Source organism: Solanum pennellii, chromosome 5 (genome assembly GCF_001406875.1).
Source record: "Solanum pennellii chromosome 5, SPENNV200".
Taxonomy (NCBI): domain Eukaryota; kingdom Viridiplantae; phylum Streptophyta; class Magnoliopsida; order Solanales; family Solanaceae; genus Solanum; species Solanum pennellii.
In genome coordinates, this window is record NC_028641.1 from 54,586,635 (window position 1) to 54,613,759 (window position 27,125).

The window sequence follows — 27,125 nt, forward strand, 5'->3', positions numbered from 1 at the left end:
TAGAAATTGCAATGAATAATAGTAGAAAGCCAACTATGACACTTAACAGTGACAAGCAACAAACAACATGAACAAGTGACAACGGAATTAGAACACAATCAATCATAATATCCAGCACATATATGGGGATTCATGCCTCCACACCACGCTCATTTGGGAAATGGTTCTTTGCAATATTACCATATCGAAACATGACACTCTGATACAATTATACCGTGTCGAAACATGACACTCCGATCCAATTATACCATGTCGAAATGTGACACTCCGATCCATGATATTGTGTCAGAACGTGAAACTCTGATTAAATTATACCGTGTCAGAATGTGACACTCCAATCTAATTATACCATGTCAGAGCATGACACTCTGACCCAAGAATATCGGTGGGAACGTGACACTCCGATCCAATAGTACCGTGTCGGAACGTAACATTCTGATCCAATAATAATGTGTCGGAACATGACACTCTGATTCAATAATACTGTGTCAGAACGTGACAATCCAATCTAAGAATACTGTTAATTTATTATTTATTTATCACCACTTTTCAATTCATGATTTTAGACCAATCACAAACCACACAACCTAACTACACAATCATACAATCAAGTACATAGAAAACTTCATAATATCATTCAATGCATATCAACCACTATTAAGAGTCTATTTATTAAATATAATAAACCATAACCTACCTACACCGAAGAATCAAAGTCAAGAAACTACTTCTCCAATGTTTTTTCTATCCTCAATGCTTCCGAACCTTCCAATCTATCAAGTATATATACATAATTATTAAGTTAACAAGCCTATAACCACTCATATTATTCTATGTCTAGCCTAGACCCAAAAACTCCCTAATTCTATCATCAAGTTCTAAAGTTCAAACCTAAGGGTAAGTCTTAATTCCTCCCATTAGCATAACTTTAATGTAATTCATATAATATACTACACCTTATATTTAATTACCCATCACAATATGTTAGAACTTGAATCATTACAAACTACTAAAATTACATGTTCAATAGAATCGATGACATTCTCTAATCTGCAATTCTATGCAATCTATACAACATATAATTTGTAAAACTAATTAAGTAAAAAAAAACCAATCACTACATGAGTATTAAGAGATCATATACTAATGTCTACAACTCACGTGATTGGCCAACAAGTTTTTGATTATCACTGTGCGACCTGTGTAAGTTTGAGTTTCTCCTATAACTACATATAATAATAATAACAATTATATTAATAATAACACGAACATGGGTTGGGATATTTGGACGAGAACTTTTACCTAAAGGATTTGCAGACTTGCATAATATATGAGGATAGAGAAGTTTAGGGCCACGGGGTATTTTCGTCATTTTCACTGTATAATATTGCTTCATATGATTTAGGAGCCCATTCATTTCACACTTGTACTTATTTGCTCCTTCTTAAGGAACTCCTTACATGCTCTTCGCTTCTCCTTCTCTACATTATTTATTTTTCCCTTTCTTCCTTTCCACTTCTTAGTTTATCATCACTTTCTTCCTTGTATTTTTCCTTTGTTTTGGGTGTTGTGTTGCTGAATTGTTGCTCAATTTAAATTCATTGGTTGTACAGTTAACTATCAGGTTAAGAATCTTGAACCTATATTTTTTTTCTACTTTGTTCTATACACCCCTTAGTTGTGCTTGCCTAATTGCTTGTTCACAACTCAATTTGAAAATGTATCTCTTACATCTCTGATTTACACGAGCAATTCTAGCTCAAGAAATTATCAAAAACTTTTCTTTATCATATATTTTGAATGATTCATATGAATTCATGATTTTTGTTGATGATGTTGTGGGAATGTATTAAATTCAGTGATACAAAAAGCGATAGGATGAGATACATGAAAAATTTGTTCGGCAAAACTTGGAGGTTTACAAGCTACTACTTACTTTCTCACTTTTAATTTTCTCTGAATTATTATATAGACCGCCATGTATATCTATTGTCACGTGGATCTCTAGTTAGGTACTATATCTACAATTTACAAAAATTATAATTCGCGACTATACTTTTTTTCGATTCTTGTTATTTGCCTGATTTTAAAATCAGAAATTGTATAATTCAATTTCTAACTGTATAAATCCAGTTCGATTTATGAAAAATTCATAATAAATTATCCTATTCATATATTGGCAAGTGAAATATACAAACTGAGTGTTTTAAAAAATTCCTAGTATATACTTACCTTATTTCTATATTCACAAGTGAAATATACAAACAAGAATAAATATAAAAAGAAGGAAAAATTAGTAAACCAGTCAAATTTCCTAATATAAATATTAAAAACATCTACACTTTAAAATTATTATTAAAAATGTCAATATTTATGTAAATAAAATGTATTCTAATATAATTAATTTTCTTTCCTTTTATTTTTCAAATCAAGCCCATATTTGAGTCCATTTTGACTCCACTATCACGCTGAAAAAAAAGTAAAAAAGGACTTTATTATCAACTTTCCTCTCTCTCACACGTTCTTCACTATGCAAAATCTCTCTTTTCTCTCTCTCATGTGTTCTTCACCATGCGGTATAGAGCTGTCCAAAAAGAAGAAGAGTTATGGGTGCTGAAGATGCTAATGAAAAAGTTGACGTTCAAATGGCCGAAGAGAGCAGATCTAAGCATCTACATGATCCTATCCGTATGCAAAATCTTTCCCCAGTTTGAAATATGAACATCACCAGCAAAAGAAAAATTATAGGTACTTCATCTACCAGCAGCGAAATCGAAAAACTTGATGAAGATCAAATTGAGGAAATACAACTTCTTGAACATCAAACTTGTATTCGTATTCGTTCTAGTTTTCATGTTGTATTTTATATAATGAAACTTGTATTTCTTTATTAGTTTGTATTCACTCCAATATGTATATTAAATTGATCTGCAGTTCTCTAAGAATCATTTTTGTATACATTTATTTCTTTCACATTGTTATTACATTTTTTTTTTCAGAATCTTGTATACTTTCTTAAATTGTATTCATTTCTAATTTGTATGATACATGTACTTATATTCAGTATGATTTTCATGTTATACTGGTCCGTATACTTTTCAAAAACATATATAAGTTCTTAAAATTCCAACCAAATTTGTATTTCAATCATCAAAACATACAAAATTACATTCATGGTAACAATCAAAATTTGTATTTAAAGAAAATTGTAATTCATGACAAAAAATGTATTTCCTATCTATTATGTATTCCAAAAACTTATTCACTTCATTAGAGATTGAGTATTATCAAGAAAAACTTGAACATTGATATTTGAAGATTGATCAACAAGGGGGACGATGGTTTTTAGTTTATTGTTGGATTTGTATAGCTGATGAGAATTTTAACTACATATATTCCTTTTTTACAAATATTCTCTCCTTTAAATTACTCCTTTTTGTTATTAAATAATTGTATTCTTTCAATTAAAACAATTAATGAAAAGATAAATCAGATAGATTACAAACTAAAATATTGACATTTTTAATAAATATTAAAAATTTATTAAAATATTGATATTTTAAAAAATTTCCTTACAAAAATAACAGCCTCCATAACAAATGAAACTTGTTATAAATCCATTGAATGAGTGGATAGTCCATAAAGTTGGTATATGAACAACCATCCATATTCACTAGGTTTCATGAACCTTTTTGGATAAGAATGTATCTATTTATTATGATACTTAATATGGTGACTTTTAGAGTGATTTCTCACTCTATAAACAGGGTTGTTCATTCACTATTGTATGATATATAGATGAGACTTACATACACTTGAATAAGAAGAAAATTCCTCTTCTTCTATCTACTTCTCTTGTCTTCTTCTCTTTATGATTATATTCTTATGAGCTTGATTTTATAACACGTTATCACCACGAGTCTCTAGCCAACTGAGAGTGAGTTCTAACTTTTTTTTAACTCATGTTTTGGTTTAACTCGTTATGAGAATCAAGGTATTATTTGCATAAAATCAGGTATGTATTTTCTAAAATATTTTTATAATTTAGAATAAAATAGTATTCAGTTACTAATAATTATCAGGATCCGAAGACATATACTACTATTGGTTGAATATGACAGGCTATACAAAATTTCTTAAATAGAAGAAGGTATAAAATTTTAATAGCATGAGTATGAATATTATTTTGATTGTTTTGAAAGACTCAAAGAGTGAGTCATGTTGTACTTCGGTCTATTATACCGTTGGTTAAGGGTAAGACGATGGGTTCAAGTCTAATTGCACCAAAAAGGGTAAGACATCAGGTTAAGTCAAGATGCACATAATGAAAATTATTTGAGGATAAGACGATAGATTCAAATTCTATCGCACCAAGAGGGTAAGACATCAATTTTGATGCACCGTGATAAAAATATATGGATAAGACATTGAGTTTGAGTCTTAATGCACCATAATGGTGATAAAATGATGATTAAGGCAAAAATAATATATTTTTGATGAAATGTCTTGAAATTCATCATATTGAATTTTCTCCATTCGTTGAAAAGAATGTGGTAGTATCATGACAATGTGCTTATAATGATGAATTTTAAAGCCATGACAATGTGCTTATAATGCAAATTTATGAAGTACATATAAATGATTAGTCCATTCCTTGAAGAGAAGGTGACTTGTGATGAGTATCGTGCATGCTCGACCATTCTATAAGAGAATGGGTCTAGATGTGATAAAGTCATTATGGATTGGATATATGCCACAACTCACCTCTATGGAAGGTTTGAGAAAAAAATGATATATGTCAAAACTCACCTCTACGAGAGGTTTGAGAGGAAATAAATTTTATTTGGAAGAAATGTCTAATCGTATTGTACGTTTATACGTCACTATGGTATGTTTATTATGAACTACCGAAAGGGAAAAAGAAAGAAATAGTTCTTGCCTATAAGGGTTGTGGTCATTATTGTGTGGCAATACAAATTTGTCATTGGTTGTGTACCTATGGTACAACAAAAGAAAAGCAAGAAACATGTCTTGCTCATAATAATTTTAGCCATGACAATAATGATATAATTTCTCCTTGAGGAGATGTTCACCATATGGATGGTGTCATGGAATATGTGATAGTACACAAAATTAATTGCAAGCTCTCACGAGTTGTGCTATTATCAGAGGAATAATATTGGGGTTGTAGTAAGTCTCAAAAGAAACTTTTTAAGTTTCGGATGAATTGAAAATAAATATTGAGACTATAAATCACTACAACCGAAGAGGGTTTTAAATATTTATGTAAAAGATTACCCCACTTTTCCTCTTGTTTGTTCCATACAAACATGTACATGCTGATGAATTCACATGTAAAAGTAAATTATAAGTGTACTAAAATAAAGATCAGTTGGCATGACTGGTTGACCATTCCGATTAAATGTGATGCAAACGTAATTGAGAATTCAGGTGATTTATATGATGAAGAAATAAAGATTCTTCAAGAATTCTTTTGTGTTGCTTGTTCTCTTGACAAAATGATCATTGTACCAGCATAGGTTGGGATTGTAATCCCCTAAAATTTTTGGAACATATAAAAGGGTGAATATGGGCCCGTTCACCTACCATGTGGATCATTTGCAACTTTATGATCGATGTATCTATGCGATGGTCACATGTTTTTTTGTTGTCAACTTACAATTGGTTTTGTAAGGTTGTTTACTCGAATTGTTAAAATTGAGAGCACAGTTCCAAACTATGAAATTATATTAATAATGCTGGTTGATTTAGCATAAATTGTATGACTCCAATTATAGTTAAATCATGGTTATGAGAACAAAACTCCCAAGTAAGATTTGGTATGAGATAATTTTATTTAACATGTAGCAACACATGTATGCATCAAATAAACAAGGTTTTCCCATTTAAATTGGTTCAGGGTCAGGAACCATATAATTTTCATCTAAAATGTTGAATGTGCGGTTATGATTTTAATTGCTCCACCACGCACAAAGATTAACTTCCAAATAAGGTTGGAATGAATGTTAGATTTGCTAAAATTAGTGGGAGAGATGATTGACAACTGAAAATTATGTGCGAGGTTAATTATGAATTATCTAGATCCTCGTTAAATAAATATGTGAACTTAAAGTTCAAAGGATAATTCAGTTGCATAATGTTGCAAATCAGTTGCCAGATGAATGCACTGACCCTATGATATAATTCAGCTGCAAATGCTCCAATGTGAAGTCCTTGAAGGACAGAGTCTATGATACGCAGGAAGCGTAATAGACCAATCGATTCCAAATATAAAATTCCTTGAAGAAGGAAGGAGCAAATGATCAATATGGTCATGATAATTAGGCAAGTGCTTTAAAAGAGCACATTGACATAACACTTCATAAAATCTTGAAAAAGGTTCATGTACCTGAATAATGAAGAAAAATGAAAAGATCTCGATAAGTTATGTCTTGTTGGAATCGAAATCAAATAACCATCGACGGTATCTTTGATATGAGGTAGCGCTCAATGATATAAATTGTGACGAGGATCTTGAATTCAAATCTGTCATATAGTGTGTACAGATAAATGGTTGGCCAAGTAAAATGCACAATTCAAGTATATTTTGTTTCACTTAGAAAAGTGACATTTTGGACTGGTAGTCCATAAATCAAGGTATAATATCAGTGGGGTACATATAAATTATTATGTGATAGTATAACCGTAAGATATCAGATACGGTTTGTGCCTTGGGACATAAAGGTTTATCGCAAAAAATTCTGACATTATTGGAGATGTTTTCTCTTTTGGTGGATGCAATGAAGTTTGTTTTGATCTGGCAACATATGAAAAACTTGAATGCACGTAATGAATAATTGTAATGTCTAGCTAGACAATGAAGGTTATATGAAAATTCTTGAAACAATCGAGGTGTCTGAAGCATATAAGAGTTTGAAAGAAACTTTTTCAATAAAGTTTCAAGAATCCTTATATGGATTGAAATAGTCAAGGAAGAAAAAGGGTACAAAAGAATGACCCTGATTGTCCTTGTATTTTTATGAAAAGGTCTTGGTAAGACAAAATTTTGTCTTAACCTACAGATTCATAATTTGACAAATGAAATATTTGTCTAACAGTGCACATACACTGAAAAGTTTTGATGCAACTTTATATGGAAAAATCGCATTCATTGAGTACCCCAATGATTATGAGATCACTTGACATAAATGATGATTCAGTTTGATCTCAAAAAAAGGATGAAGAGTTTCTTGGTGATGAAACTCTATATCTTGGTGCAATCAGGGCAATAGTGCATCTTACTAACAATATTTGACCAGATATTTGTTTTGCAGTAAATTTACTAGCAAGATTCAGCTTCTCCCCGATAAAAGGACATTGAAATGGTGTTGAGCACATGATTGAATATCCTCGAAGGACCATAGTTGTGGGTTTATCCTATTCCGAGGAATCCAAGACAAAATTGATTGTTTATGCAGATGCAGAATATTTATCTGATCCGCATAAATCACGATCTCAAACACGCTATTTATTTTCATGTGGAGACACAATAATATCCTATCAATCAATAAAGCAAATGTTGCTACACAGAAATAAAAGCCCTCCATGAAACAAGTCGAAAGTGCGTCTGGTTGAGATAAATGACACACCATATTGAAGAAATGTGTGGTTTTTCTTTGAAAAAGGATATACCAACCACAATGTACGAAGATTGGAGACATCATCACAAGAAATTAAGTGATGTTTTAATCAGGGGGAGTATAATACGCGTTGCACTCTTTTTCCCTTGACCGAGGTTTTTTTCCCACTGGGTTTTCCTAGCAAGGTTTTTAATGAGGCAACAAATAGTGCGTATCAAAAGATATGTGTACTCTTTTTCCTTCACTAGAAGTTTCTCGCAGGGTTTTTTCTAGTAAGGTTTTAACGAGACACATTATCTATGGACATTCAAGGGGGAGTGTTATAAATCCATTGAATGAGTGGATAATCCATAAAGTTGGTTATGAACAACCATCCATATTCACTAGGTTTCTTGAACCTTTTTGGATAAGAATATATCTATTTATTATGATACTTAATGGTGACTTTTGGTAGTGATTTTTCACTTTATAAATAGGGTTGTTCATTCGCTATTGTATGATATACAGATAAGTCCCTTTATGATTATATTTTTATGAGCTTGATTTTATAACAAAACTATAAATATAAAGTATAATTACAGCCGTACAACCTATTATATTTGTTATTTCTGAAAAATTCTAATAAGTAAATCACTTTTTGTAAATTTTGATTTTGAAAGTGGTTCAAGTGTTGTGTGACCTCTATATATATATATATATTTTTTTTTGGGCTGTTTAGGTTTAGCCCTTTAAAGAGTTCCGAAATTTGGTGTACATTCCATTATCAGTTGCGAGTTGAAGATGATAACATCAATTGGGGGAGAGATGTTGCTGAAGCCACCGACTTATTTGGTTAAAGGAGTGTTACGAACTCCAGTAGGAATTAGTGTGACAGTTAAAAGAAGAAAAGCTTATAATCCCTCATTCTTTTCAAACTCTACGTTTTTCCATAATCATTTCAACCCCAGGTTGTGTTCCAGTGATGGCATGGGTGAAGTTTATGTTAACCCTCACCAGGTGAGTCTGTAATCCGAGTTGCTCTTTGTTATTGTTGGTGTTAAAGCATAGATTGACATTATCTGAATCTTCCTTGTTCATTTCCAGGATTTTGATATGATAAATGATGCCTCATCTAATGTCGCATTGTTTGTTCGGATGCTTGGCTTGGATCATGACCTTCTAGATAGAGAACAAGCAGTAATTGCTCTTTGGAAATATTCACTTGGTGGAAAGCAGTGTGTTGATACCATACTGCAGTTTCGGGGTTCTGTTAATCTCACTGTGAACCTTTTAAGGTCTGAATCTAATGCTGCTTGTGAAGCAGCGGCTGGTTTATTAAAGATGATATCCTCAGTGGATATATATAGAGACCTTGTGGCAGATAGTGGTGCTGTAGAAGAGATATATGCCGTCCTCAGACGTTCTTCCCTCTCATCAGATGTACGAAATCTACTTCATTTTTTTTACTCTCCTAATGTCCTTTTGACACAAGGATTAAGCCTAAAGCTTTAATTTATATCTGCAGGTGATGGAGCAAGGGTTATGTACGTTGTGGAATTTATCTGTGGATGAGAAACACAGAAACAAAATTGCCAACTCTGATTTCCTGCCTTTACTAATAAAGTTCCTCGAGTACGAAGAAGTGCAAGTGAAGGAGGCAGCTGGAGGGATTCTGGCAAATTTGGCGTTGACTGCTTCTAATCACAATAATATGATTGAAGCAGGTGTCATTCCAAAACTGGTGAGGCCAGTTGATTCTTGCATTTCTGTTTTTGCGAAGATATATATTGATCTTGAATATGTTCATGAGTTTTTCAGAATTGCGAAAATTTTATATGAAATCAATCAACTATTCCTCAATCCTACACTAGCTCGGATCAGCAATACAAAATTCCTTGAATTCATGCTGCTATGTTTATGTGTTCCAGTACAAAAACAGAGATAAATAAAAAAAATTTTAATGCAACTTAGCGGATATCTATATCTCTACGTCTCGTATTTATATCTATATGGACATTTGCATCTTCCGTTCTGTTGTGCTCTTAACTAAGTCTACATTTCTTGAAGAGATTTTAAGTCTTCAGAGACAACTTCCCTAAATATAGTTTTAGGCTTACCTCATCTCATTATACCACCTTCAAGTTACCTTGTCTCCTTCTGTCACCTTCAGACGTCTTAGCGACTTATTATTTCACAAGAAGTTGACAGTTATTTCAGAAATTTCTGACTAGAATAACGCAGATGAGAGTTCTATAAGGCAAAAGAGGACTCAGTCTTCTGGAAGTCTTAAATTGCTACCTAGGAACGTAATGGTCTGATGCATTGCGAATATGGGGGTTCTTTAAGAACAAATTAATTGGGTTTCCTAGCCCAATTCTTGCAGGTTCATGTGAGAACCTTTTTGTGCAAACTATTTTAGAACTTGATTTAGAAAATGTTGGTGGATGATGATAAAGTACTATTCTACGTCTGTGGGTTTCATCAAGTATACCTTCAAATGACTGTGAACTCTAATGGAAGAGCAATATATTGGCCCTAAATAGTCCTTCCTGACGTTGCAAAGGCTGATTCAGTGCTTGCTCAAACAGTGTGGTCAAGCTTGTAAGCTCTTTCTCCTCACGTGTGTGCCAATCCATCCTACATGAAGAAAACCATTGTATGCCTTATATCCCTTTTTATGCCGCCCTGTAAAAATTGTCTACCTTAAGGTTGTGTCATGGAGTAGCAGTCTTGGAACAGTTAGAAATGTTGTCCTAGTAAAGTGATGGTTTATACAGTGTTTTTTTCCCTTCATTTTTTGGAAGCCATGCCCCCAAAAAATCGCCACCTATCATTGTCTCAGGATGTATAGGACATTACGTACATAGCTAGAATGATAGACTTACTGGAGTTGGGCGGTTAGGAAGAAATCTTCTGCTTACATCAATCAAGTTCTCAAAAAAAAACTTTTTTTTTGATGAAGTAATAAATTTTATCAGTGTTGAGCAAAACATGCTAGTATACCAAAAACTACTAAAACTACACTCAATCTTGAGTCCACTGCGTTTCGCACCCCTAACATATGTCCTCTTTTGTGATTTGCATCCTGTCCTTTTCTTTAAATGATTCTCAATCCTAATGTCTTTATTTTCTTGCAAAATAATGAAACCAATCTCTTTTTCTACGAGGCAAAACTGGAATACAATTAATAAAAATAAATAAATGACACAAAATTAATGAAAAAAGGTCAATAGAAAAGGAAGTGAATACAGTCAAGTTCATTTTCCTCTCAGAATATTTGATGTCCCTCGTGGTAGATACACTAGACACTCTTATGCGTTTCCCACATGTGAATTTTGGCACATCACTGCATTGTGTGGCTCCTGAGTATCGGAGGCAGCAATTAGCCAAGAAATTGATGAACTTGCTGGAAGATGTCAGTGATAAGTTGTAAGCTTTTGTACAATGGCTGATAAAAGAAAAAGCACCTATACAATGGAATCACTGGTCTTTGCTAAATTGCATTACCGAGATATTAATGCCTGTGATAATTCCAGTCCCAGAAGCAAAAGCACATTGATAAAAACACTCATGCTTTAGATTGTATGGAGTTTTCACACATTTTAAAATGTTATTCACAGATTTCATGAATCCTGGTTGCACTTTCTGAATTAATCTTTCGGAATTTATTCTTTTTTCATTTCACAGTCCTCTTTTAGGTAAAGCAGACTTCCATATCATTGTGAAGTTGTATTTAATTTTAACTTGGCATTCGTAGTTTGTTTACACCTTTTCCTCTTATTGGTTGTAATCTAGCTTGTGGTTTGTTTCACTTCCTTTTATTTGGGCTCTTTTCATCTGCAATGTCTCATTTAATTTTAATCAATTTGCTTATTGGTTATCGCACTATTCTGTTGTTATCTTTGCTCCCTTCTGGAAGACTTTGCACCGTTTCTTTGTTACTATCTTTTTTTTTTTCACTGTCTCCTTCTTCACTTGAGCCGACGGTCTTTCGAAGATAGCCTCTCTATCTCCACAAGGTAGTCGTAAGGTCTGCATTATTCTACCCTCCCCAATACTTCACTTGTGCGATTTCACCGGGTACACTTTTTAGCCTATGTATAACAAATGCTTGCATTACTAATACACTCCATTGTGTACTGACATATGTATTACTAATATCATGGATTTCTATGCATTATTAATGCAATGAGTTCTAATGCATGCATTAGCACGGTTAAACACACAATTGTCCCACCAAACTCTTTCCACCATATTTGTGGATAGTATTTTTGTAAACAAATATTTTTTTAAAAAAACTTATGCAATGTATGTTATTTTAAATACACCACCAAGCTCTACATAAGAGAAATCTTAGCATAACTAATGCAAGCATAACTAATTCACTATGATCTGCATTATTCTTACACACTCTCCCAAAACGACCCCTAGTGACAAGATACTACTTCTTAACTGGACAAAGTTGACTTCTTCACCTTGCAAAGCCCCTTTATTTCGTTCTCTCCATACTCCCCATATAAGAGCTAGTGGTGGCGCAAGCTTCCACACCCTACTTCGTCTCCTACTACCATTGCTCGAATGGGTCATTACCTCTTTCACCTAGCATCACCCAAATATACCAAACCATATGAGAATTTCCCACCATAGTCTTGATGCTACCATACAATAAATGAAGATGTCAACCATCTCATCATTTATTTTTTGAAATTCAATTTCAATTTCAAAAAATAAATGACGAGATGGTTGACATCTTCACCCAAATCCTTGCACATATAACACCAGCTAACATAAGTAACTTCCTCTTCCACAGAATCCAATATATGAAAAAGTTCAACTCCTCCCTATACGAAAGTTTTCCATAATAGGACTTAACAGAGAAAGCTCCATTATCCTTCTCCCCCTCCCTAAATACATAATGTCTATCTTGTGGGTAAATCAATAAAACTCTGAGATTTTGCCACCGTGCAATCCCGAAAATTCCTCCTGAATTGAATCTCAAATACGAAAAATATTAATGCATTATGTAATCTTCGGACTCGTTGGACTTTCATCTCATTCTGACATGAAATTATGTAGATGATTGGAAAACTCATCCTCAAAATGTTGTCCTTGCACCAGCTGTTCCTCCCAAACGAATCCTCCTCAAAAAAGAGAACCTATCTGGTCAGTTTTCCTTCTGCAATCGGCTTGGATGTGTCAGTGTTTCTTGTTACCCCTATGCTGATAGGAACACGCGGATTTTCCATGTAACATTAAGAAAAAGAGATCTAGAATATAATTAGTTGGTTCTTGATCAAGTATATGGAGAGAAAGAACCTATTAAAATAGATACAGGAATGGACTAAAATATAATTTGTTGGTTCTTGAACAATGATAGGTAGGGAAAGAACCTAATAGAACCAAATAGATTCAGAGTAGGATTGGAAAAGAAATAGAGATCATGCTGCATGATTTATATATCAATGCTGCAAATCATGTCAATTATCACACTAGTTGACAATGTAATTAACTAATAAGACATTCATGAAGAAATTGTTATAGCGGTTGGTTTAAGCAAGAATGTCTTAAGCTTCACTAGTCTCATCTTCTGCTTATTACTTATAGCTTATTTGATCTGTCAAAACATTACTAATTTGTTGGATCTCTTGTTAAAACTGCAACGTCCAGAAAGAAAGTTTACTTCTTTTTTCTAATTATAGTCTGTGTCACATTTTGGGCTGGAATTTTGAATCCAGTTTTTGGTGCTTAATGTCTTTGATGCTGCAAGTCTGAAGCTTACTGAATTTTGTTGCCTTGGACTATGCAGGCAATGCTCTTGAAAAATGAGGCTGAGGGATCTAAGGTCATTAGAAATGAAGCGACAAACGCGTTGCTGGAACTTGCGAAAGATGAGTACAGCAAGATTCTTATCATGGAGGAAGGTCTTCTTCTGGTCCCTTTAGTTGGTGCAGCTTCCTACAAGTCCTTCAAACCACCTCTGTATTCATGGCCTTCTTTTCCTGATGGCACCAAAATTGAAAAAACCCCAAAACCTTCAAGATTTGGTGCCTCTGAATTACTTCTTGGATTAAATATTGAGGATAATAATGTAAACATTGAGGAAGGAAAGAAGAATGCAATGATAGGACGCACTCGACAACAATTTCTTGCACGTATCGGGGCAATTGAAACTGAAGAAGAGAACAAATCCAGGGGTGGACTTCCTTCGAATCCAAGGTTTACTCTTTTGCCGTGGATTGATGGTGTGGCTCGGTTGGTATTAATTCTTGGACTTGAAGATGAGTCAGCTATTGCTAGAGCTGCAGATGCCATTGCAGATGCTTCTATTAATGAACATATGCGAGTTTCATTTAAAGAAGCAGGTGCTATAAACCCTCTTGTAAAGCTAATTAACCATCCTAGTGACACTGTTAAATTAGCTGTTCTTCGGGCTATAAAGAGGCTGTCTATCAGGTATCAATCAACTCCTAACATGTTCTCCTCTCCCATGTAGTAATTGTGACACATGAATTATCTGGTCAAGTCTTTATGTGATAATGGCTCTGTGGCAAGGTTCATCACTTTACTTTATGCAGTGAACTGTGAACGTTCTCTCCGTTTTGTAATATTGATGTTAAGGCATTATCATCTGCTAATTCACTCTAGAAAGGGTGAATTCTTCCTACATTATGCGCTTACCTTGAAAAAAATACAATTCATGGCTCTGGGGTTGGGCTGAGTTCTTAAAAGAATCTTACTGTAAAGCAACTTGTTCAATCCTTGTGATTCTGTTAGGTTTGCTGTTATTTGACAAAACTTGACATGTAATTCTTGTATTCCAATTTCCATATAGTTATGAGGCATTGGTCACATGTTGCAGCGAAGTGTTCAATCTGTTTGATTCCCTGCAATGTTTCAAAACCTTCTGCTTAATACTTAGCAGAATGCTTTTCCTTCTTTGGACTTTACTTTTAAGAGCACCGTGATCCGGTCTATGTATTTTGGAGAGGGCGAAATAATTCTGCCATCATGTGCAAGTTTTTAAGTGAATATGACACTTGCCGCTTTGATATTAAGCCAAACTTTTTAAAAAATTTAATTGTTAAATTTAAAGTTAGAAGGATTAAATAAAATTATGATGCTGCTGTCACACCCAGACTTCTACTAACTCCACCAGTTAGAGTACATTTTCAGCTTGTCATAACTTTCACTCTCATTCTTGCAGTTAGATACAATTTTTTTCCATGTTGTATGTGATCTCTCACACTATAACTTCAAAGAGTTTGGAACAGAATTTTTTATGCACTTCGGTTCCTGTTTTGTACTCTTCTTTGCTTAAAATTAAGTTGATCTGTTCTGTTCAGCATGCACTGAACACCTCTGGCTAATTTATGTTGTTTCATATCTTTGTGGATGAAGTGATGACGTATGCCAAAGGTTGGAAGAACAAAATGCTTTGTATTCTTTGGTTGACTTGCTCAGTAACTCAGAGATCTCTAAGAGTTTGACAAGAATGGTACTACAATTTTTTTTTCCCACTAAAATGTTGATCAGTCAGATTCTTGTATCACTGAGGTAAAATGAAATTATTTCCAATGCAGGTATTGGACATTCTTACTCGGATCCTAGATCCTAGCAAAGAAATGAAATCAAAGGTCTGTATCTATCGCTCATTAGTTCCTAGGGGAGCTCAAACTCTTTCCACAATCTCTCTGAGTGACTCTTTTCTTTCTGGGTTATTCAGTTTTATAATGGACCAGTTAATGGGTCAATAAAGGCAAGGAGTGCAGCAAGAAATGCCGGGTTGACTGGAAATGAAAATGTGAAAGTTGCATCAACTACCAGGTTTCATGTTTTTTTTTTTGCATATTTTACCTCCTTCCTTTTGTATCTATGCGTTCCACCACGACCTTGAATTGCTTAGTTCATGAATGCCTGTTCCGATGATATCAATTCTTCAATGCTTTTTGATGAGCCTACAATATTTATTGGAAGATTTTAGTTCTTAATGATAAAAGCAATCACTTGCTACATTTTTCTATGTGCATTATTAAGATTTCAGGGTTAATGATTAGAATGATATGTTAAATTTATGCTCTTAGGTCCAAAGATTCATTCTTTCATCATCCTTCTATATTTTTACAAGATACATGGTTAAGGGCATATCTAGGGAAGTTTTGGTTCCTGCTCAATTTATGCTGAAACTATTCTTCCAATGATCTTGTTGACATGGTAAATACATATAATATATGTATTTTAAGTTTTATAGTGTGAGAAATATTGAAAAAGAATATTATTGAATTATTCTCGTGTCTACATTATTACATTGCGACCCATTTATAGACACTAGAATACATCCTTTACCAAGTATGATACTATTTTCTATTCCTATTTCTATTTCTATTCCTATTCCTATTCCTATTCTAAATAGGATTGTATAAACTTATTCCTATTCTAATAGGATTGTATAAACTTATTCCTATTCTAATAAGATTGTATTAATATATTAATGTTCTAACACTCTCCCTCAAGCTAGTACATACAATTCATGTACCTAGCTTGTTACAAATATCATTAATACGAGAACTGATGAGGGGCTTGGTGAGATATCTGCAAGTTAATCAGTCGACTTCACAAAATTGACGGTCAATCTCAATGTGTTCGTCTTCTCATTAAATATTGGATTTGATGCATAATGCTAGTCAATCTCAAGGTGCTTAATCTTCTTATGAAATACTGAATTTGATGCATAATGCCGATAAAACATAGAGTGATAAAATTACATTTTTGAACTTCCCAAATCAAACTTACAAAGACTGTTTAGACCATTGTCTGACTTACGTAATCGACATACAAGGCTACTAAACTCCCCCTCAACAACAAAGTGCTCAAAATCTAGTATAAAGTGTATGGATCAGGTTGGAATCAATAGATGAGTCGATATTAAACAAAGAAAGTCATCGAAAAATTGGCTGGAACATGCTCATATGCTGAAGTATTAGATTTGATGGCTAAAATTGTCATAATCGAAGAAATAAAATTATATGGGTAGGGTCGAAATGATGACACAACTCAACTGAAAAATGAGAAATAATGAGCAGGGGTGGGAATGATTGTACAACTCTACTGAAAATGAGAAATTATATGGGTAGGGTCAGAATGATGACATAACCCAACGCAAATCAGATTTGAGGAGTCACCAGAAAGACGAATAGAACTACGTGGGTCAAATCTGAGGAGTCACCAAAAAGACTTGGTGCTATGCACAACTCAGATATGAGAAAGTAGTTCGGAAAAATTCACGGTACTACGCAAATTAAATATGAAAAGTAGTCCGCAAAGATGCACGGTGTTACACAAATCAGATATGCAAAAAAGGTAGTCATCGGAAGGATGATATGGTGCTACACAAATTAAATATGAAAAAGTAATTACCGAAAGATGACTCAGTGCTATAGGAATCATATATGAAAAAGTAGTCACCATAAAGATAGCACAATGCTAGACAAATATCGACATATATGGGGTCGACACGAAACAGTTCTAGGAAGTCATCGGAAATTGACGCATGATGACCTATCTAACTGAGTTTTCTTCCTCTGAAGATGAGGTTCATGCATCGTCATTGATATAACTTTTATTAACATAATTATTGGTCAGATGGGCGGCATATATGGGTAATACCCACCCGGCGGCAGTGGAAACTCTTTGATTTTCTACCAAGATCGTAGAGGCTTTGATACCATGTGAGAAATATTGAAAAAAAATATTATTGAATTGTTGTCGTGTCTACATAATTACATTGAAACCCTATTTATAGACACTACAATACAATCCTTTACCATGTAGGATACAATTCCTATTCCTATTCCTATTTTAAATAAGATTTTATAAACCTATTCCTATTCTAATATGATTGTATAAACTAGTTCCTATTCTAATAGCATTGTATAAACCTATTCATGTTCTAACGCATAGTAACAACATTTGTTTATTTACGATTATCCTTGCTTCATAAAAAGACAATTTTCTTTACTTTTTGCAAATGAGCAGTTGTCTATCCGCAGCAGTTTTGAAATATTTGAAATGCAGGACTATATTCAGTGCTGCACTAGTTAGTGTTATAGCAGATATAATACAAATCTATTAACTATTTCATGGTTGCAACAAACTTACGTTTCGTTTTTGCAGTTTGGAAACTGTCAATGTGGTGGATCTTTTAGATTCAACTGTTTTATCTCGCCTAGTTGATATCATGAGGACATCGTCTCCGGATTTGCAGAGGAAAGCTGCTTCTATCCTTGAGTTCGCTTCAGTTATTGAGCCGTGCATGGAAAAGATCCTGTCCATTGACCTAGAAACTGGTCTAGATGCTGTTCTCCAGCAGAAAACTTTAAATGGTATGAGAGACTACTCGCCCTAATCCTCATCAAGACCATGTCTTTCAGAAAGTGTGCTTATTTCTCATTATTTTTCTGTCAGTATATCAGTTGGTCCCTCTAAAAAGTATGTAGTAGTTTGATGCTGCTTCTGTTCAATATAACATGGTAATCAAGAAGTCTTAGGAAATTTCTGGAGAATACCATCTCAAAGAAGGAAACCATGCTCTTCCGTTAGATTTGAAGTAGCATCAATGTGCGAATTTCAAAAGTAGTGCCTCACTACCAAACTAGGATGGTAGGACATTCTTTTCTGGCATTTAGGCCTCAAATTGTGCCCCAACTTACACTAAATAGTTTTTACAGTTCACCTCAGGCATGTACTAGTTATATTTCTGGATACAGTTGTGATCCACAACATTTTACCTTCCATCTACACCAAATTATTATCATTTCTAAATCGATGAGGTTATTCTCTCTTTATCTTGGGTCTAGGTATAATTCCAATTTCCATCTTCCAGTTTTTTCACTTGTCCTAATGTCCATGCTTTAATTCCCTGAATATGCTCAACAAACTCACCAATATTCCTGGGAGAAATATTGGAAAAGAATATTATTGGATTGTGTATCTACATTATTTTAGAGACCCTATTTATAGACACTGGAATACTTATTTGCCAAGTAGGATTTTGTTTACTATTCTTATTCCTATTCTAAGTAGGATTCTATATACATATTCCTATGCTAACACTCCTCCTCAAGCTGGTGCATACAAGTCGTATTTACCTAGCTTGTTACAAATACAAATGTAACTAATATGAGGATCGATGAGGAACTTGGTGAGATATCTGCAAGTTGAACATTCGACTTCACAATCTCAATCTTCTCATGAAAACTGGATCTGATGCATGCATGATTGTCAGTCAATCTCAATGTGCTTGGTCTTCTCGTGAAACACTAGATTTGATTCAAAATGTCGATAGAACACGGAGTGATAAATTCCTGAACTGTAGCGTTGAACTTCTCAAGCCAAGCTTGAGAAGATTGTTTCAGATCATATAGTGTGACTTACACAATCGACATACAAGGCTGCCACACTCCCCTTGAACAACAAGACGAGGTGGTTGCACCATATAAACTTCTTCCTCTTGATTACCTTCTTATCCTTGCAAAAGCAAATTTGAAACAGAAAGTGCTCGAGATTTGATATAAAATACATGGATCATCTCAAAAATCAAGAGATAAGTAGATCTTAAACAAGAAAGTCACCATAACACTAGCCAAAATATGCTCATGCGCCGGATTACTTGATTTGATGGGTGAAAGTGGTCAAAACTTGAGAAATAAAATTGGGTAGGGTCAGAATGATGACACAACCCTAGTAAGAAACAAAATTATATGGGTATGATCTGAATGATGGGTCGCCAACTAAAATAGAATTCATATAGGTTGGGTCGAATTGACGGCATGACCTTACTAAAATAGAGAAATTATATGGTGGGGTCGGAATAATGACACGACCCTACACAAATAAGAAAGTAGTCACCAGTGTTTTGAAAGGCTCTCGCCCTCGTCACCTTGTACTGGTAAGGTGTGGCCAGTTCAGAAAGGCGACCAAAATGCGAATGGCGAGGCGACAAGGCGTCACTTTTTTATTTTTTTTAAAAAGATCTGATTGAATAATTAAAAGACAATATTAGGGTTTATTTGGTGTTTTTGTAAACCTAGGAGTTCTTCTCTCCATTGGGACTCTCCTCGCACTTTCGCAACCCTCTCTTCTACCATTGTCCTCCCTCACTACTTCGCGACTCTCTTCTCCAGTTCTCCTCCCTCACTACTTTGTGACTTTCTTCTTCTTCTCTTCTCCAGTTCCTGTCACTACTGACGACGAGACCTCAGTTGCTTAGCACTCAGCAGGTGCTGTCTTAGATTGTCATTATTTTTCTTGTCTTCTTCAATTATTCTTCCTTTCTTCTTCTTTTCATATGCAGAAGAAGAAGTGATGACTCTGTTTTTTACTCTCCTTTTTATTTTGGAAGCTACTGATAACTCATTACTTCAATCTGCCTACATAATTAAAAAATAAATAAAAATTCAATCCTTTCTATATTTTTTTCTGCAAAATTAGTTTTACACTAATTAATATAATATTTGCTAATATTTGTTCACTTTTGAGATTTTGGATATATGTATAAATTGGCTAACTTAACATATATGCTTAGAAAAGCTTGGTGTTCTCTGGTGGACAATTTGGAATGAAAGGAATCAAAGATGTTTTGAAGGAAAGAACAACAATATTCAGAAGATAAAGATAAACTGCCTAGGTTTTTATTATTTTTGGTGTAAGCAAGTAATAATAGAAAATTCTGAAGATGTTTTTAATGTTATTGACTGGCTGTAACTAGAAGATATTAGGGCTGATATAAGTATAAATTTTTGGTGGGGAACTACACTTTGATGTAGTATACCTGTGGATATATAGAAGTAAATGTTACCTTTCTCAAAAAAAAAGCTTGTTCCAGTTAATCAAAATACCAATTCTATAGTATATTTCTCCAATACTTGACTTCCAGATAACTTAATTAGATAAATACTTGGGCATTGTAGCACAAAGTAGTGTGATGGTTGCGACTTAAATCAACCTGAACAAACTATGGTTCAGTATTTGGTAATACAATCCGAAAATCGAAAAGCAAAGTACCAAATTAAAGTGCTAAAAATTTGAACTGAAGAACTGAATGCCCACTCTTGGACTCCCATCTTCTGTTATTTTGTTAATGAAGAAAACTTGAAGCATGGTGGATGACATGATGAAATTTAGTCATTTGTGGTATGAAAAGATCTTAAGCTAAAATAATAGTCTCTATCGTGACCAGAGAATATTTACATTAAATTCTGTTGCTTCCTCCTGTTGTTGGACATAACTAACTGGATTCAACAATTATATTGTAGATACAGAATCTGAAATAGATATGCAGAACCCGGAACTATATGCCCTTGAGGTAGAAGACGCAGGTTATGCAATATCTGCAGCATCTCGATTACTTACAAGACTGCTGGACTTTGAGCAATTCTGTCATATAGTAAATGCATCTCATTTCACAAAATTACTGCGGAAGGTTCTGAAATCTGACATCCCTCTATACCACAAAGACTGGGTTGCTGCCTGCCTTGTAAAGCTGAGCTATCTCTCTGGTCCAAATTTTGACTATAATAATCCAATCAACTTAGAAGTAACTCTTTACGAGACAATCCCAAGGCTGATAGAACAGATGAAGACCTCATATTCACGGGAAGTAGAAGAGGCTTCTGTTGTAGAACTGAACAGAATAACCTCTGAAGAGGTGGTGAATTCCATAAGAGCCGTGGCTGCAGAGGGAGGGATATTTCCGTTAGTGAAGGTGCTTGAAAATGGGAGCGAGCGAGCTGTTGAAGCAGCTCTAGCAATACTATATAATTTGAGTATGGAGAGTGAGAATCATGCTGCAATTATAGCTGCAGGAGCTGTGCCAATTTTGAGAAGACTTGTATTAGCTCAAGGGTCACATTGGATGCGAGCTCTGAGATTGCTTAGGACATTACCTACATAACCAACTGAGGTATATTATGCTTTTACCAGTTGTAAAATAAAACGATATATGAAATCCCGTATTATTAGTCTTCAACCTACTTTTTCTTTTAAGCCAAAAACAAGTATAATTAATATACAGAGATAAATGTACATTGATCCTGGGGACTTTATAATTTCGTTCCAACTGCACAACTAGTTTTGACATTGGATGAATTGCTGTTGTTGATTATATTATAAAAGAAGGTAGTAAGGATTAAGTTAATTATATCTCAATTTCATCTTTGAACAAATGAAGAAAAAGAAAAAAGAGATTATTATTTTTTTAGGGAAAAAAATGATAAATACACCGTTAAATTATCGTAAATGGTACACTTGTAATATTGAGATATTAGCGGCTTTACACATTTCTATCATTTATATTAATGAACATACATGTGCCCTAATTCTGTGCATCTATTTAATATTCTCAAAGAAAAAAGTAACATTTCTAAAAGCACTTTTATATATTCGAAATTCTCGTTAATATTTATGTTATTTGAAAAAAATATGACTTATTTTTATCAACACAAAATTCAGACAATAGACATAATATTTCTTTCGTAGTACTTTATTATACTTAAAAGTTGATGAGGTTATTTAATTTTTAGTATGCAGTTAGTATTGGGATAGTTACTTCTTTTTAAAAAAATAAATAAATTCGATTTTTTAATTAGTTCTTCTTAATATTAATATATTTAGCTAAGAGTATGTACTTCATATTCATAATTGAATAACTCAACTTATATGTTTACAAATTTTATTTTCTTTATCCTTTAATTTTTTTAACCATCTTTATTTTATAATTATTTAAGATTAAAAAGGATTTAATTTTATGTGTTTGTTATTTTGAGTGGAAATCGATGATTTATTTCGTGCCTATGATTTGGGAGCAAGTTTTTCGGAAGAATATAATATGGATAAGTTATTGCTAAAAAAATAATTATAATGTGGATAATTTAAGCATGTGAAAATTTTTATTATCTAATGTTTAATACTATCAAAATTTGCTTTGAAAATATTTTTCTTCGTAAAAATATGATTCAGAACCAAAATACATTATAACGAGAATTGGATGCTACTTACTAATGAATATAATAACTTTTTTAACAACAACGAGAATACTTCATATTTTTAATTACTTGTTTACTTTTGAAATAAATTAAAAATTCATTCTATCATTTTTAAAATAATTAATGAAGCATATAATAAATAAAAAATTTCGTCCTTTCTTAATTTATTAAAATAAAAAAATAATTAGAAATAACTAAGAAAAGAAGCATGGACAACTAATTAAAGCGGTTTACTAATTGAGAAGAGATTTTACACTATTAGTACTGCTTTTTATTTAAAAGAAATTTTTAAAAATATTTCTTTATCATTTACCTCAATTTTAGGAATACACCATAAATTACTGCACATAAATTCAAAACTGACCTCATTAATTATTTGCAGTAACAATTGAAGATCAATTGATTTATTAAATCACAGGAGACAATTTGACAAAATTGCTCATTTTAATTCTTACATTTTCATTGTTCATTATTTTAATTTATGTTAATAAAATATATAGAGCTTCTTTTTTATCATATTGATGGTGACAATGCACTGTGCATAATTTTAAAATCCTTCACATATACCAAAGGCTTAACGTCGCCCCTAAATTTATCTCCAATTTTCACTTAGACATCTTAATTAAGTTTTGTTCATTTTAGACACCTCATGTTATTTTGCATTATGTTATTTTAGCACTTTTTAACAATCAGCTAAATATACGAGGTGTGTATAACACACTCACCGATGACATGTTAAAGTGATAAATTAAATAAAAACACGTGGCATATATATTTAAAATATTTTTTAAATAATAATATTTTAGTAGAATGAAAAAGTAATCAATNCCCACCCAATGTCTCCTACACCTTTGTCCATCCTGACCCCAACCCATTCCCCACCCACATCGTCTTCTTCATCCCTCTCCCATCCCATCCATCGTCTTTCAAGATTTTTCGCTGTCCTTCTTCTTTGCGACAACATGAATCATGATTTTTTTAATGGGTTGAGATTTATTTTTTTTTTTAAATCTCTTCGTATTAAATTCATTTTTTTTGTCCATAGCATCATCAATTCCATGGAAGGAGTTCAAGTTTTGAGAGATGGTGGCTAAAAAATGAGGAAGAAAATAAAAAAATAAAATAAAAATGATTAAATGAGTCTTTCACGCGCTGATAGTGAGTGTGTTATACTTACTATGCCATGTCAGTAAAAAGTGTTAAAATGACACAACGAGACATGCCATGAGGTGTCTAAAATGAACAAAACTTAATTAAAATGTCTAAGTGGATATTAGTATCAGATTTAGGGGGTCACCGATGGATTCGGCAGTACCAAAATGATCATTTTCAACTTGCTTCACATATATAAATGGTGAGTTGACCAAGTTTAAGCAGCTATACATAAATACTATCATTTATCAATATTGGCTTCGGGTTATTTGTTATTAAATTTTCAATTTTTGCTAATATTATGTTTTGATTTTGTTGGATGAATTCCTTTTTTTGCCCTTTTGAATATCATACTGTTGTACAAGTTTTTTTTCCTAAAACAACACACGTGTGTAAATTTTTCAACTGCAAATTTTATTTATTCTATGTACTTTAGATTTTAAAAAGTGACATTGTAATTGATTAAATAAGTATTTGAAAAAGATACATGGAACAATAAAACAAATTTGATGTTGGTAAATCATTTGGTTGATCTGAGCAAATTAATATTGATAACATTTTTAATAGAATAGATTCATTTTCAATAAAAGTTGTTAGACCTATAAAATTGAAACCTTTTTCATATTGTATTACGGATTTAAAAGTAAATAATTTTAAATTGCTAAATTATATGTGATTCACTAATTTACTATTTTGCTAATATCATATATTAAAAGTATTAATTTCGTTCCTGTTCTTGCTTATCATTGAGCAATTACAACTTACGAATATAAGAGATTCGACGAAAAAAAAAGTCATGAGAAAATATACATCTATGTTGCATAAAAATTAATGGTTTTTTCTGATATCAATCTAACGTGAAGATGTATTTTTTCTTTAATTATTTTATTTAAGAGGAAACACAAACCTCGAATCTAATCAAAACAATATTCATCTTTTATTTCTACTTACTTATAAAATTCTTTATTATAAATAAGGTGATATATAAATTTCCTAATTTTTTTTTATAATAATATATGATGATATATAAGTTATTTGAAAAAAGGTGTATCATCCCCAAAAAGAAAAGTTATATATTTGTAAGAAGATAAGGTTAAGCCATAATCTAAAATGGTTGGAGTAAAGTGTATGTGTATGTCCATGTCCACAATTTTTGCATCTTCATCTCTACCACCTACTGACCCTAACTTAAAACCTCCATTCCTCAAAACCCAAACAAGAGTTGAAAGGAAACTCTCAGTTGCAGAGATAGAAAGAGCCATTGGTGCTGGCATTTTTAAAGATAGAGATACCACCAGGTAAGTATCCCTCCTTTTACCGACAATTGGACGGGTTGAGTTAAATTTGAGCAGATCAAAATGAATCTGACAATAAACGAATCAAGACTCAATAACTCAAATCTCTTGGGGCCAAAATGGGTTGGGTTAAAACAGACGTGACAAGTTAATAACGGATCATAACCCAATCCACTTGATTTTTCCTAGGTTTTAATAGTTTTATTTGTTATTTTATAAGTTATTAGTATCTAATATTTTTTTTTTTGTTTATTAGCTATCAATGACATATAAAGTCAAAAAAGTTTTTAAAAAATATTTTGATAATTTTTATCAAAAATCAATTTTTAATGTGTTGCAATGAGTTAGATTGAGATAGATTGAGATGACAACTGGATGGATAAATAACCAACTCAAGCCTAATAGATTGGATCAGATTGAACTGATTGAGTTTGATTTTGCCACGCCTACCTGATACTACAATCTCAATTTTTTATATATTATTTTTGGTTTAATGTGTTAAGGAGTGCAAAGGAGAATAAAACATTGTTTGACTCAATTTTGTCCAATTCTGTTGGGGAGAATGAAGGGGATGTTGAGAAGAAGCTAAGACAAACTGGTGAATGGCTTATTCATAAAACTCAAAACACATCTGCCTCTACTGGTAATTTATTATTTAATTATTTAATCCCCTTTCTTTTATTTACTTCCTTGTAGTATATACTAATATATTTTAATAAATATTTTGTCACAGGAAAACAGATTTTAGTTGTTGTCTTTCAATGGATTCTACCAATGTGGATTATTGCATTTCTTCTTGCTTCTGGGATCCTCAACCTACCATTTCTTGATGACTTGCTTTTGTAAACAATTATCCCCTTACATATTCAACTTATATTACTCTCTTTCATACTCCCTCCCTACATTTTTATTTTTTATGTTGTCACCGGACAAAATTAGGCAGAGGCCATACATTTTTATTTTTCATGTTGCCACAGACAAAATTAGGCAGAGGAAAGGAATGTAACGTGACATTGCTTTGTCTGAATAAATTGTTAAATGGTTATATACGGTTAATAAACGAAAACAAACTTAGAGGGTCTATATATTATAAGTAACACTATTTGAACAAAAGAAGTGCATAGCTTAGTTGTTCTTTTGTTTTGTTTCTTTAGAAAAAATATAATAATATACATAAATTGTGTTTTATTTGTATGTTTTTTAAATATGGCTTATATTATTTTATTTATTTATTTATTTATTTAAAAGGTGAAATCGTTTATGAAAAATTCTGCGTACACCATTGCATATTGCACTTTTTGTTGACTAATTTTCAAAATTAAATTAAATTACATTAATTCATATTTTAAGCAAAAAATCTCGATATTCAAAAATCTCGAAAGTACTATAAATTGTATTTTTTTTTAATATCAATAATGATGAAAAAATTATATCTTAAAAATGTTTGTCAAATTTCTTATACTTTACTCTAAAAAAAGCAAAGACAAATTATTTTTTACAAAAATATCCTCATAAACGGCTAACCAACTGAATAATAAATTCAAAAACTCAACTATTAGTATCTAATACTGAAAAAGGAAAAAGGAGAAGCAGAACTGTAATATGGAACAACATATACTAAACTTGTACCTCTAGTAAATTATCAATATCAATTCTAATAGAGCTTTGAAGAGAATGCGTTGAGAATTGTGATTCTACGCACATATTCGTGTTGGGATATATACTATTAATCATACGTTAAGATATAATATTTTTTATTGAATAAATATTTGCTCAATTTTAATAGATCATATATTTTTTTATGCTATAGGTTTACTTATATAGTAGATGATTTAGTGTGTATAGTTTTAGCTTATACACAGAGGATTAAATCATCGGTTCTTATAAGTATAAAGTTTTTTGTTCACAATCTAAGATGGAAATTGGACATGTCATCGGTACGATTGTAGCACAAGATTATATGTAATTTATCTTGATTATGTGAACGGTATAGTTTCAACTTCTTGTGCTAGTGCATTTTG

The 27,125-nt window shown here is 32.6% G+C and overlaps 2 protein-coding genes across 4 annotated transcripts; both read left to right on the forward strand.

Annotated features, from left to right (window-relative positions):
• The first annotated feature begins 8,338 nt into the window (after positions 1-8,338).
• LOC107020511 (protein ARABIDILLO 2) lies at positions 8,339-21,761 on the forward strand. Of its 3 annotated transcripts, none has more exons than XM_027917131.1 (9): positions 8,339-8,636; positions 8,724-9,059; positions 9,145-9,360; positions 13,426-14,072; positions 15,018-15,114; positions 15,200-15,253; positions 15,343-15,443; positions 17,790-17,998; positions 20,200-20,454. In XM_027917131.1, exons 1-9 carry the CDS (start codon positions 8,421-8,423, stop codon positions 20,376-20,378), a joined length of 2,055 nt encoding a protein of 684 aa, XP_027772932.1. In that variant the 5' UTR covers positions 8,339-8,420; the 3' UTR covers positions 20,379-20,454. The 3 variants fall into 3 exon arrangements, with proteins under 3 accessions (XP_027772932.1, XP_015076392.1, XP_015076391.1); XM_015220906.2 differs by lacking the exon at positions 20,200-20,454 and adding an exon at positions 20,936-21,761 and having other exon boundaries at positions 8,340-8,636; XM_015220905.2 differs by lacking the exon at positions 20,200-20,454 and adding an exon at positions 20,930-21,761 and having other exon boundaries at positions 8,341-8,636.
• A 3,103-nt stretch (positions 21,762-24,864) lies between these two features.
• On the forward strand, positions 24,865-26,186 carry LOC107018642 (probable NAD(P)H dehydrogenase subunit CRR3, chloroplastic). Its single transcript, XM_015219174.2, has 3 exons — positions 24,865-25,107; positions 25,608-25,747; positions 25,838-26,186. The coding sequence occupies exons 1-3, from the start codon at positions 24,920-24,922 to the stop codon at positions 25,948-25,950; spliced, it is 441 nt and encodes a 146-aa protein (XP_015074660.1). The 5' UTR covers positions 24,865-24,919; the 3' UTR covers positions 25,951-26,186.
• The last annotated feature ends 939 nt before the right edge of the window (positions 26,187-27,125 follow it).